General features: G+C 42.9%; 1 protein-coding gene across 1 annotated transcript in view; it reads left to right on the top strand.

The window, feature by feature from the left end:
* Window positions 1–1302: 1302 nt before the first annotated feature.
* The window catches only part of Arfgef1 (ADP ribosylation factor guanine nucleotide exchange factor 1), a 94225-nt gene continuing 81101 nt past the window's right edge, over window positions 1303–14426 (top strand). The window contains exon 1 of the mRNA XM_032906650.1: window positions 1303–1451. Coding sequence (XP_032762541.1) covers window positions 1328–1451 — 124 coding nt within the window. The 5' untranslated portion in view covers window positions 1303–1327. The remainder of the gene's footprint in view (window positions 1452–14426) is intronic.

Here is a 14426-nt window from a genome sequence, read left to right as displayed (position 1 = left end):
ACAATAGTCTGGTCTGTATTTATTTCAAGGGTTTCTTAACGTTTCCGCTCAGAAGAGCAGTGATTTGAGTTCTTCGACATTAAAGTAGGCACAGCATGGTCACGAGTATGTTTGTACTTAGAGCTTTTCCATTCTGAAATCTCAGGATTAAAGGTACAGAACCCGAGGACTCTGTGGGGTGCCTAAATCAGAAGCACTCACCTTAACTTCAGAGTCAATCAGAAAAGGGCATGAAATCTCGGGCTCACTGATTTACCTTATAGAGAGAGTAAAAAGTGAAAACATTCCTGAATCCTCGCCCACTGATTTTTAGCTTACATTTTGCAAAAGAGATCCTCCTTGAAGCAATCGAAAGGATCGGTCAAGGATAGCAATTTCCTACACCTGAGAAGGAAATTTAGACCCCGTGTGGCAGGCGGAAACCAGGTGCGTCCGAGAGAGCGACGCGGGTGTTCCTGTGGCCCTAGGACCGCGAGGGACTTTGCTCCCCAGCGACCAGCTGTTCAGAAAGTTGGGGAAACCAGTGCACGGTAGCCAGGGGTCCTGTCTGCGGGCCTTGGGGGCGCCCCGTGTGCGGGGATCGCACATCCCAGTAGCCCGCAGAAGCAGAAGCCCCGCGCCACGCCGCGCCGCACCGCAGGACGCCCGCCACGCCCCACGCTGCCCTGCAGGCGAACGCGGGAGGCGGCGAGTCCCCGCCGGGCCGCCGTAGAATCGCCGCTCCGGCCGCTCCTCCCGCGCCGCCCTCCGCCCCTTGCCTCCCGGCGCCGCGGCAGCTCTGGGCTGGCACCGCCGCTGTCGCCGCCGCCGCCGCCGCTTCCTCTCTGCAGCCGTTCGGCCGCTGCGTGACGCGTCGTTTCCTCTCAACATGGCGTCCGGGGCAGGTCGGCGGTGATGGAGGCCAGTCTGCGGCTGCGGCGGGTGCTCGTCCCCACGGTAGCTAAGGCAGCCTCGCGCCTGCTGGGTGTGTGAGGCGCCGCCGCCTAGGCCCTCGGCCCCGGGAAGACGGCCGCCCGGGCCGAGTTCGGTCGCCGCCGCCGGGCCGTAGGGACGAGTGAGGCGGGCGGCCGGGAAGCGACCGCCGGGCCGACGGCGCCGAGGCCGGACGGGCGCGGCCCTCGAACGGCGTCCCCTCGAGCGTGGCGAGGCTTTCGACGCCCTTGGCGGCCCCGCGGCCGCTCTGCGTCGCCCGCCGCTTCCTGGTGGCGCGGCTGCCCTCCACGCCTCCTCGCCCCCACCGCCACCTCCTCGCCTTTCTCCCTCCCCGTCCCCCTCCTCCGCCTCCCCTCCAGCCGCCGGGACTGCCGCCGCCTCCTCCTCCGCGTCCATGTATGAGGGCAAGAAGACGAAGAACATGTTCCTGACCCGGGCCCTGGAGAAGATTTTGGCCGACAAGGAAGTGAAGAAGGCGCATCACTCCCAGCTGCGCAAAGCGTGCGAGGTGGCCCTAGGTGAGCCTGGAGGAGGCCGCGGCGCGGGGGGCCGGCCGCCAGAGGTGGGCCGGCGGGGCGGCTCGTCCTGGGGGTCCTGGCCGGGTCCTGACCGCTCGACTGGAGTTGACAGCAACTCGGCTGGACGCGGGGCACCGGCTGGGTGGAGGAGGAAGGGCGGCCAGCCGGGGCCCCCGGAACTCGAGATGGTTAAGGATCACGGGGCACCTGGCTTCGAGCGTTCCACTGGACTGAATGGGGTGGGGGCTGGGGTTGTTGGTGGCCCCTGCGGTGCGGACAGAATGTCCTCCTTTGTGATGGAGCAGAAGATGAGCTGTTGTTTATTAGCTTAGAAATTGAGGTGGGGCCGATATGACAAGATCGGGCGTGGGGGAGGGTTCCATATTGCAATTACAATAACTTTATGGTTTGGCGTGGTACTTTGAGAAGAAAGGTTGAAGTTGTTCCCTTGTTGACAGTCTTGAGAGAGGGGGTTGCAAAAGGTGCCTCGAGTTTGCCATCTCTCTGTCCCAGCTACAGGGAAAAAAAGAGTAGTAATGTAGCCTACTGGGCTGACCTGGAAGAACAAGACTAGAGGTTAAGGAGTGGTGGTGGCGGCTGTGTGGAAATGGGGAAGGAAAGAACCTTTAGATAAACTGGCATTAGGTAACATGGAAAGGGGTGTGTGTAGAATGAGAGAATAAAGAAAGACAATGACACCCACCAGCCACATGTCTGGACAGTGGCAGCTGCTCTCAAGCTTCAATTGTGATTTATAGTTCAGACCGAAGAGGTCTAGTGTAGTGAGTGAAGCCACAGCAGGGGAAATCCAAACAATACCTATAACCGTGGTAGGCGGATAACGATTTGTTTGAGGCTGGCCTTTGGTAGCTCTAGTGTATCCATCAAATAGAATTGTTAAGCAAGAAACCAGAACGTTTTATACAGATAGTGTGTGATGATTACTTACACTTTTGTTTATAGCCCTGGACTAGAGCAGCTCAAATTTGCAAGATACAGAGATGGTTATAAGTGGGTTTTGAAAAACATTTTTGAAAGGGGACAAACTAACTTTATGCTAAAGGGGTCACGATAGCTTAGAGGAGATAATTTTACATTTAAGTCTTGACTTAAGACTACCGTTTAACTTGCTGCAAATGTTACAGACTCCCTCGTTTTCTCAATCCTTAAACTTAGTAATATGGAAAACATCAAATGGATTTGTTTAACATCCACCAAAAATAAACAGTGCTTTTTGTTGATGGTGTTTTGTTTTTAATGTAGTATAGTGGACTTAAATAGTCCCTTCTTTTGCCCCTTCATTGGTCTTAAGTTCCCATTTTGTTATTGTAACTAACACGTTTCCTGGTGAATGAGAAGACTATTGTACAGTTGCAAGAACTGAGTTTATATTTGGGTCCTGAAAGGAATCATTAATTGGGGTGATAGGAATAGTTTTAAAGACTTTTAAAATAATTGTGCTCTGTAGGGTTTTCAATAACTTGGCAGGATAAAGAACATATGAATTTCAAATTAAAGTTTTAGTATTTCAGAACTAAGCTTTGCCGTTCGATTGTATGTGTGTGGGACTTTTTTTCTTTTTTAAAGCAAGGAGCATGGGGGCATGCAGACAGGTTCCAAGTAGCCCAGGCTGGCCTAACATTCCTTTGTAGATGAAGACAACTTGAACTTTCCTAAACCACTTGTCTCTGCTCTTGAAATCTGGGGTCACACATTCCACCATGCCTTGTTTTAGAGGTGCAGTGCAGGGGATAGAACCCTAGGTTTCATATTTGATAGGCAAGCATTCAATCAACTAAACAGTATCCACAGCCCAGAGTGTGTTTTCACTCTGAGTGTGCTGAAGCATAAACAGTTAAGGGTTTGATGTAAAGTGTTTTATGTACTTTTTTTCTTTCCAAATACTAACATAAGTAAACATGTTGGCAGCTCCTTGTAACGAGAGTCTGGGTCTTAAGTCCTGCTTTTGTCACATTGCAGTGTTACTGTGCTTGAACTGTCTCAGTGCAGTTAAGGGAGTGGACTCAGAGGATGTGAGTGCATTCTTTTGTTAACTGCAGCTAGTATTCTTGCCACTCTCCATTTCTTCAGAAGTCTGTAGCTCCCTTAACTGCAGCCCTGACATTTTTAGGCATAGGAATTCTTGATGGTGTGTGCACCAACTGGATCTTGCTTCTTTAAATCATATTTTGCCACTTTAATAAGCACCAGAGTACTTTGTTTACAGGAAGTTTTTTGGTTTTTGGTTTGTTTATTTTTTTTTAACAACAGGTATTTTCCATGTTCCATAAAAGTTACATTTAGCCCTCATAAAGTACAGTTTCAGTATGCAATCTCGGTGGGTTTTTTAAGTTTGGGATAACTGCTACCTATTCTGACTGTCTTGAAACTCATTATGTAGATCAGGCTACCCTTGAACTGTAGAACTTGTGGCAGTCCTTCCTGCCTCTGCCTCCATGGTACTGGGATTACTGGTGCCTGCTAGCACTACAGGTATGTGTAGCTATTGTTCAGACTCTTGTAAAGATTCCTGTATGTATTCATTCTCTCTTTAGATGTTATTGAAGCTGAAAGGAGATGGAGCTAAAAACATACGATATACCAGACTTTGAATCTTTTTCTGGTTTTGTTTGAAAAAAATTTATTGGCATTCAAGTAAAATTCATATCATTGATATTTGTGATCTTTATCTTCCCTTTATTATAATGACTAGTTAAAATAAGTTTTCTGTAAATGATACATATAAAATTACAGCTTATCATGAACTCTGAAGAATATTTTGACTAAAAATACAACTTTTTGTAAACAAGTCATAGAAGCCAGGTTCGGTGACTGATCCTGTAATTCCAGCAGTTGGGAGAATAGATTACCATGAATGAGTTCCAGGCCTTCTTGGTTAAGTTTTCACTCTCAAAGATGCTATATAAATGAACTTTTAATGTTTACATCAGTAACAAATCTTTAAAGGGTATACAATTATTTAAAGCTTATTTTAAATTTTCTAACATGCTAGATTTTATTTTACAAAATGGTTGTAACAGAGCCTTGTTAAACTGGTAGGAAGCCCATAGGCCCAGAACAGCTAGCTCCAGGTTGCCCTCTCTTGGTACCTGCCCTATAGTTCTGTGTAGTGAACACTGAGGGATTCTCTGCTGCCCTAGCTTAGTGTGATCCATGCCTGCTCTTGAGAATCCTGCATTAAAAATAGTCTGGCCATCTGCTGGCAGATGAGACGACAGCTGAGCTATTTTTAGTTTCAAAGAATTTAGGATTGTTTCAGGATTGAGCTTGAAGGTGGCATTGTTTATCTTGTCCCAATATCAGTTGGGACATCCTCCAGTCAGGTTTCTAAGTTCAGGAGTTTCTTTGATGTTAGGTGTAAGTAGACTAGTTAACTCCTTGCTTTAGGTAACTGCGACAATACCTACAGATGATAGAGTAAAAGTTCATGGTTGGAAACAGACACGGCTGCAGAGTAAGAGAGGTCTTCAGAAAGAAAGACATTTAGAGCCCATGATAGGGCAGGGAGACCTACAGGGATGCAAGAGAAGTCATTTTTGCTCAGGCAGAATGAATTTCTGTTGTTCATTGTATTGTGAAATGATCCTGCTGACTTAGCTTTCTTATGAGTTTATTACCCAAAAATATAATTTATCCCATAAATACTTCATTTATTTATTTACTTACTTACACGAGTTCTTGCTTGGTAGATTTGACTGGCCTGCCACTAGCTCTGTAGACCAGGCTAACTCAAATACAGCAATCATCCTGCCTTGGCCTCTCCAGTGTTGAGAGATGTGAACCAACTTGAACTTGTCAGAAATACAAATGTAGTATCATGATGTAAATATTACAGAACTTCCTTGCTTCTGCCTCACTAACCCATTCTTATTTCCAGTGGTAGTAGGATTATTATAAAGAATATGAGTGGAGGATGAATTACTTTGAGTCTTTTTGGTCCTGGATTTGGGATACTTTTAACTTATCACCATTTACAAGCAAGTGACATCTCTAAACAATTTCACAGTATTTATGCCAGTATGTGCATGTGCATATTTTTGTGTGGATATGTTTGCCCACATATATGTGTCTGGGCATATATGGATGCTACAGGCCAGTGTTGAGTGCCCTGTCTATTACCATATATAATATGGTGACCTTATATATTAAGACAGAGCCTTCCTCTCATTCATTATAGAAATTATGATCTTTGTTAGACTATCAGGGCAGGGAGCCCCTTTGATTTCCCTGTCTACCCACCTCCCAGCACTGGAGGAACAAATATGTGTCATTGTACATCCCTGGCTTTGTGTGGGTGCTGGGACTCCAAATTCAGGGCTTCGTGCTTGTGCAGCACACACTTTACCAGTGAGCTGTCTCCCACCTTCCTACAATTTTAATCAATTAGCAAGTCTTCCTTGCCATCTAAAGTAAAAAGATAGTATTCATTCACTACCTGAGCTGCGTGAATTTTTGAGTTGTCAAGGGAAGAAAAGTAAAGAAAGATCCAGTATATACTGGTCTTTACTTTCACATTTCAAATTGGTTTTAAGGATCCTTTATTCAGAGTGGCCATGAATAAAATGTTGTGAAGCCCAAGCTGTAGAGAAACCTTTAACCCAAAAATCTGAGTTGACAAAGTTCAGGTTATGGTCAACATATAATCTTATTTCCATTTGGAAAGTTTAAAATGTACATGAAAATTCTCTAAAGCAATCAGCTGAATTTTATTTAGCTTCTCCTAGATTTATTAGATCTTTTTTCAGTCTCTTAATGTAGTTAATGCCGCAGGAATACATGTTCATTGGGAATTACTTTGAAACACTGTTTAAGGGAAAAGACAAAGTAGATAATACAATGACCAGAAGGAACTACTGCTGAGACAGTTCTTCTGAACAGCCTTGTTTTAGAGAAATAGTCCTGTCTCCGGTAAGCAGCTGGTAGCCAGGCATGGAGGTGTGTGGCTGTAATTCCAGCACTTGGGAGGTGGGCATCAAGGAGTTTAAGGTTGGTAGTGGCAACACAAGATCCTGTCTTAAAAACAAAGCAATTAAAAATAGAAACAAACCAAAAACAAGAACTGGGTTGGAAGCTCAGGGGATAAGAGGGCTTGCTTAGAAAGCTGGACTGTCTGTGTTGAGTCTCTACTAATGAATAAAGCCGATGTGGTAGTGTAGAACTGTAATCTCGGGACTGAGGAATTGGAGATAGGATCTGGAGTTCAAGGTCACTCTGGGCTACTCAAGACCTTGTGTCAGAAAAGGTTCATGGGACAATTAAGGTGAAGACTACTTTTGGTTTCCTTTTTACCCTTTCCATCTCCTGACAGATACTAAATTGACTTTCCTGATAACCTTTATAGATAAAATTATGAATAGAAAATAATTTGAGGAAGTGTTTGTCATGATATTCCTTGTGTAATTGAGGAAACATATCTAACAAAGAAAAATACACAAGTAAATTATTGATGTTCCAAGTAAAATTATTTTAACTATTTTTGAAAATTTGTACATTTTTATGTATATGAGCCTTTTGCCTGCATGTATGTATGTGCACCCAAGGAAGTCGGATGAAATGATAAGATTCCATTCACGCAGAGTTATAGCCAGCTATAAGGGTGCATGCGTATAATGAGAACCATACCCAGGTCCTCCTAAAGAGCTGCCAGTGCTCCTAACTGTCAAACCACTTGTCTCTTCAGCCCCACAACATAATTCTCTCTCACTGTATGTTTATCCTCCTGTCTCTTGGGAGGTTGACGAGTGGGATGAATTGAGTCCTGGAGTTTGAGACTGGGCAATAAATAGCAAGGCCTGGTCTCAAAAGTGAAAAGAACTAGACGTTCACTCTGTTGTTTGTGGGTTTTCTCCTGTATTGGATAGTGCATCTGCATTGGGCACTGTAAACAAAGCCTTCATGGAAGTTAGCATTTTATTAGGGCGAGGTTATAGGAGCTACAAATGAAAAATAGTATCAGATCGTTATCTGAAGAGGTCTCTCCGAAGGGGAGAGGTACAAAAGGAGCCGACTGTCAGGACACTGGAGGGAAAAGGGAGAGAGTCGGTCTTCTAGGTAGATACCTAAATGAAATAACAAAGGAAGCAGGATGTGTGCTTACTATAATTCAGGTTACAGAGACTTACACTGTTGGGGAAGAGGGAAGTGAGATGAGCAGCTTTGGTGTTTTATCTGTGGGAAATCCAGGAAAGATACTTTAGTTTTGGAGAAAGGGTCTCATAAAAGGCAAACTGGCCTGGAATTTCCTGTGTAGGTGATGACCTTGATCTGATCTTCCCAAATCCCACCTTCCAAATTTGTTCTGGCAGGTCTGGCCTCTGGCAAGCTTTGAATAGGGGTTGCGGGTAGAGAGAGAAAACACTCAGGAGAGATAAATTGCCCCCCTCTTATTGTTTTGTGGATTTTGTTTGTTTATTGAGACAGTCTTTCAGTGTCTATTCAGACTGATCTGGAACTGGTGGTCCTCCCGCCTTAGCCTCTCAGATGCTAGGATTGTATGTATGTGTCAGAGGGCTTGGCGTGAGTGTGCATATGTGTGTGTGTGTGTGTGTGTGTGTGTGTGTGTGTGTGTGTGGTTTTTTGTAGTTTGTTTTTGTTTTTTAGCAGACATCATTATCTTGCCTTTACATATATTTTATGTTTTTAAAGCAGTCTTGATATCCTGATACATTACCTCTACTCTCCTAGAACTCAGCCCCTGCCCTCTGTCACCACATGCACTCTTCAGTCAAGTGCTAAGATTACAAGCATGCTTTATTGTGCTTGGCTTTAGTTTTTTCCTTTTTGTTTTTGATGCTGGAGTTTGAGCCCCGGGCCTTGTGCACACTGCGAAGGCTCTCTACCACTGAGCTACTTTCCCAGCCCCAGAATTAAAAACAAAAAGCAAAATAAAGACCATTAGTTCTCTGATGTTCAGTCTGTTTGCCTCAACCCTTACCCCACCTGCTCTAGACCCAATCCCCTTCCCTACAACCCAGCTTCCTGTACTGTGTTTTCCTACTGAAGTCCTTCTGTGTTGCCTACAAATTCTTTAGATGCCATCCACAGAAGCGTAGTCAACTTACCAGGTGCTGCACACTTAAAGAAAGCTGATTCTCTTTCACCCTGACCCTATCCCTTGTCAGTAGCTCCTCTGCTAGACAGGGTTGGGGGCTTCATGTGCACCTCCACTTGCCATGCTGGGGCTGGTCTGGTATACTGTCCCAATCACTGTGCGTTCATATGTGTTGTTTCCAGAAGACACTGTTTGATTACAGTCTTCTACTGCCTCTGCCTCTTTCTACCCCTTCAGGGCAGGAGGTACAGTACAAACCTTTTCCTGCTAAGCAACTTTTATCACACCTAGAATGTTTTAATCATAGAGTTTCCCAGTGATATAATAGGAAATTTTCTACTTAAAAGTTGTTGTTGTTTAAAGATTTGTTTGAATACACTGTTGCTTTCTTCAGACACACCAGAAGAAGGCATTAGATCCCATTACAGCTGGTTGTGATCCACATGTAGTTGTTGGGTCCTCTGGAAGAGCAGTCAGTGCTCTTAACCACTGAGCTGTCTCTCCAGCCCCAGTAGTGATGGTCCCTTTTAATTGTCAACTAGACTGACACAATAAAGAATCACTTGGGAGTCTCTCACTAAGAGATTGTTTAGATGAAGTTGTGGGCATGTCTGTGGGTTAGTATCTTGAGTATATTAATGAAAGAACCAGCATAAAGGTGGGTTAGCACTGTTTCTTGGGTGTGGGTCCTATACTGCATTAAAAAGGGAAGAGAGTAAAGGATGGGTTCATTTGTCCTCCCTGTGCTCTTGACTGTGAACTATAACTTGGAATGGGGAGCTAAAATAAACCCTTTCTCCTCCGGATTGTTTTTGTCAGAGTATTTTATCACAGCAACAGGATTAAGACAGTGACTCATACCTGTAATCTCAGCACTTGTAAGGCTGCTGTGAGCTCAGGGCCAGCCTTGACTGCATGCTGAGTTTCAGGCCAGCTTGGACTCTAGAATGAGACCCTATTTCAAAACAAACAAAAATAAATGTTCCTCCCCTTCCACAGAAGTTTTTCCTCTGAGAATGATATAAACAAATGCAAATATCAATTGTCAAAAACAAATGCAAATATCAATTGTCAGATTCTTTTTTTCAGTGAAAGCAAATCTTTTCCTAGAAAGGATCTTTTCCCCTTGTCTAGATCCTTTCTGGAATTCTGCATACATGATTTATTAAGGGTCTCAATACTGACCTCCTTTGATTCTGAGTGGGCACTATAATCCAGTGTCTGTTCCCTGTAAAAGAAGAGGATAGGACATAGGGGCGCACAAAGCAAGAAGACAGTATGAAAACAGTGGTGGAGTTTGGAATTATGCTGTCACAGTCAAGGAACCTCAGAAGCCAATCAAAGGAGACTTCCCTTGGTTCTGCTGCCCCAGAGAATAAACTTCTGTTGTTTTAAGTCACCAAGTTTATTGATAATTCTTAGACAGTCTAGAAACTAGTGAAAAAGTTTTTCTAACCTTTCAGACCAAGTTGATTTCTTAATTTGAATTTTCATTTTTAAAATACAGAAAATATTGGTTATGCGTGGGGCTCTATTCTGATTGCCCCATGAATCTGGGGGATGCAGTGTAGGGTTTGGTATGGATTGAGTAGAAAATCTGAGACTTTAGTGTAGGCTAAATGGAAAAGAGTCAAGCACAAATATTTACTTTGGTATTCTCTTGCTTGTTTTGTGAAGCAAATCTGTGCACATAGACACACATAGATGGTACTAAATTGGTCTGCATAGTCTACATTATTTTTCATTCAGAAAAACTCAAACATTTTAGAAATACCTTTTATTTTGATATTAACTGTAAGAAAATATGAAGCCATAATTTTATCTCAAATTGAATCTAAATGTCAATCAGCTATTCACAGCCAATGCCTATATAGAGTTTTCTAAGAAAGGGAATAATAAAAACATAAGTAGCCAAGGTATGAATGCCAAACACTTTAATTTTTGATGCATGAGATTGAATTCAGGCTAAAATTGTAGACAGAGGAGAAGCTATATGGCATTTGCTGGTCTGTTTATATTTATAATTCAAATAAAATTGGCAATTTACTTTTTACCTTTCTAAAAGAAGACCGCGGCAGTTCCTCTAAGCAATTTTAAAAAGTAAAACTGAGGAAACCAGATGTTCTTGCTGTGGGGACACCAGTTAGCTGTTTTCCTTTTGGTCTGTTCTCCTTCCCTGGCCTTTCTTTGGTTTTATAGTTCTGGGGATCAAAGCCAAGGCCTCAAGCCTGCTAGGCAAGAGACTGGGCTGCTCTCCAGTCACTTTGTTAGTTAGTAAATAAAAACATTCTTTTAAAGATTTATTTATTTACTTTATGTAAGCGAGTATAATGTAGCTGTCTTCAGACACACCAGAAGAGGGCATCAGATCCCATTACAGATGGTTGTGAGCCACCATGTGGTTGCTGGAAATTGAACTCAGGATCTCTGGAAGATCAGTCAGTGCTCTTAACCACTGAACCATCTCCCCAACCCAGTAAATAAAGGCATACTAGGCTGGGAAGATGGTTTGCTTGGTAGTGTGCTTGCCTTGCAAGCATAAAGAATGGAGATTAATCCTAACAATTCACGTAAAAGTCCCAGTATGGTAGTGCACTCTTGGAATTCCAGTACTGGGGAAGCAGGATGATTTACTGGCTTGCCAGCCCAGTCCTATTGCAAGCCCTGTCACAAGAAACAAAGTGAATGTCCCCCCAAAAAGCAACATTTGAGGATAACTTTTGGTCATTACACGCATGTGCACAACTTTATTGAAGTATATTTACAAACTGTAAACATTACCTACTAGTATCTGTACCAAATTGTGCAGTCACCACCATAATCCAGTTCCAGAGCATTTCCAGCAGCCTAGTAAAACCCTAGTGCTATCCCCAATTAATCTTTGCTGCTTCTCTCAGTTTCACACATCACTTAATATGGTTTGTCTCTAGAAATGCACTTTCTGAGCACTTTGTACAAGTAGTCCACACTGAGGAGGTGTTCTGTCTTTCATTCAGTAAGCACTTGAAGTCTGTTTTGATGCTTTGTCCCTGCTGAGGGTAGTGGTTCACAACTGTAATCCTTCAGGAAGTTGAGGCAGGAGAACTCCAAGCTTCAGGCATGCCTGGGTGTATCCCCTATCTCAACAACAACCGCAAAACACAAACCTCAGTTTTGTATTAGTGAATAGGAAAATTCAGGTTCCTTATTTGAAATACATGGGACCTAAAGTGCCCCAGTCTTAAGAGTTTTGCAGATTTTAGAGTATTTGCAGACTACTGGCCAAAGGTAAATGTTCTGAAATCTGAAACGTTTTGCGTACTAACAACATCCGAAATGTTTCCATTCTGGAACATTTCAATTAGCTGTGTTCTTATACCACATTTCCTCTGTCCGTCAGTTGACACACACTTAGGTTAAATGAATAATGCTGCTGTAACTGTTTGGGTAGAAGTCTCTGTGTGCATACATTTTTGTTTTTCTTAAGTCGATAATCTAGGAGTGGATTTGATGGGCTGTATCAGATTAAATTTGAAGGGTCATCTCACTGAAGTGCTTGACATTTTTCTAGACCTTGTTCTACACATACAGACACTGAGGTCTGAGCATGTAAACAAGTGTGTTCTTTTCTAAAAAGATTCTCTCTGCCCTTTTCTCTCCTTCTCCTCCCCTCCTCAATTGTGTGTGTGTGTGTGTGTGTGTGTGTGTGTGTGTGTGTGTGTGTACCATGTTGTGCCCTCGGAGACCAGAAGAGGATGCTGGCATCTGAGCTAGGTTCCTCTACAAGACCAGCAAATGTTTTTAACCATTGACACATCTCTCTAGTCTCCAGAAATATGTTCTTTTAAAAAAATTACACTAATTTCTAAGGCAACCATAGAAGTAACAGCTAATATTGTTTAGTGAATGCTGGGTTCTATGCCCATTAAATACTTACTGTTTCTATCTTTCTTGATTTTCAGAAGTCTCCTGAATGTTTAAGTAATTGAACTATTTTCATTTTGTAGACAAAGAAACTGAGTTTGGAGTATGTGTTTAGCAGAGTTGGAATGTAGCTCTGCACTGTCTTGGTGTCTGTGTAGTCATTACTTCTGATCTAAAGTAGCAATCCTGACCTTTCTGTTAAGTACAGCATTGTATATGGGTTAGAGACAAGTTGCAGAAGGAGAAAGGAGCTGTTGGGAAAAGAAAAAGGTTGGTCATTTTGCATGTCTATACAGATGCATGTCTGCAGTCTCAGCACTTGATATGATGGGTGTGGTGGGCAGAAGTATTCAAGGTCATCCTTAACTGCATAATGAGTTAAGCCTGGGCTACTTGAGAACCTTCCTCAATAAATCAACCAAACTTTACCAACCAGATAAATGAATGAAAAGTCCTGGACTTTACTTCCGAGGTAGAGCACACACATAGCATGTGTTTAGCTCTGGTTTCAGTCCTCAGTACTAGGAAAGGAAAATTTAAAACAGAAAAAGGGATGAAACATGTAACTGACAAACATATGTAAGTGTATATAAAATCAGTAGTTAGATATGTTAATGTAGAGTGTTAGTCTGCTCTGTACATTCTCAGTGACTCTGCAGGGTACTTTTCTCCTGTCTGTGACAGCATAAAACCATAATGGAGATAGGGTTTTAGTTCAGTGTTCCCACTTAAGAAATTCTTCTGTAGTCACAAAAAGTTCTGATAATGTATTTGGAATTCTGAAAAGTTGTGTAATTTCTCAAGGATTCTGCATAGACTGCCTTTTATTCTAGTTCTACCCCTCAATATTTATGTGTCTGTGTGTGTGTACATGTATGTACATGTGTATGTGTGAGTACACATGGGAGAGACAGAGACAGAGACCAACCGAGACCTAGTAAGTTTAGAGTTACTTACATGTGCATAAGTGAGGGGTTATAGGTGAGGCACATGAGCAAGTTAACCAATAGTGACACCACAAAAAGAATGTGTTCACCACCCATCCCAAGCAGCCACTAACTGCCAGTAGCTCCTTCAGGAGGGTTGAAGCCAGAGGAGGTTTTTCCCTTATCCATGATGGAGTGCTGGTAGACCCAGGCTTGTGGTGATTATGGGCAAGCAATCCCAACCATTTTGAGTTCAGGAGAGCAACAGCCATATCGTAGCTGGAAAGACAGTGTTATAGAGCACTCTTCTCTATCATTTGCACCCTCTTCTGTATTCTCTCAGTTCTGTCTCATTTTGGGGCTTGCTTTGAGCATGCTGGCCAGTTATAAGTCTGTCCTCTACAAAAACAAATTTCTCTTACCAAAGCAGAGAGCAACACTCTCTACTAACGTAAGTATGTAGAAAGCAGTTTTGTGAATACAACATATCCTCTTAGCAAAACAACAACAGTTTCTCTACTAGAGTCAGACCTATCCTGCCGTAGAATTTTGATCAGGTTTACAGTACCAGGTTTGAGTTTGGCCTGTACAGCAGACTTCAAATCAAACCAGAAAGCAATTGATTACAGTCATGCTACAGTATCCATAAAGCTACATCTGAAGCTCTAACTCCTTCCACCCATTTGCTGTACTACCCCACTCCTCTCTTTCAGATTCTTTCTTTTTATTAAATCTTGTGTGTGCGTTTTAAAATATATAAACACAGTCTGCTCAGTCCATATAATGATACTTGTTTGTATGTTTTCAGAGCTGACTTTGGTGTTCAATAACCAATTAATGTACTCTTCCTTGAGGAAGACTATTTCTCTCATTCTCAGTATTCCTTAATTTTCTATAGCTTTTGGTGTGGGGTTAGGACCCCTTGAGCTTATAGACATATTATCCTTGTTCAGCCTTGTTGATGAGATTTCCTAGATTTCCAATGTTTCTCTGACATTGTAGAAGACAGTCTCACAGCAAACTTTCTGGTCCTCAGGCAGCAGTTGTGACTTAACCTTAGCTGCCCGAGGAAGA

Source organism: Rattus rattus, chromosome 1, assembly GCF_011064425.1.
Source record: "Rattus rattus isolate New Zealand chromosome 1, Rrattus_CSIRO_v1, whole genome shotgun sequence".
Taxonomy (NCBI): Eukaryota; Metazoa; Chordata; class Mammalia; order Rodentia; family Muridae; genus Rattus; species Rattus rattus.
The sequence above is the reverse complement of the archived record's forward strand: the minus strand, read 5'-3'. Positions and strand labels throughout refer to the sequence as shown.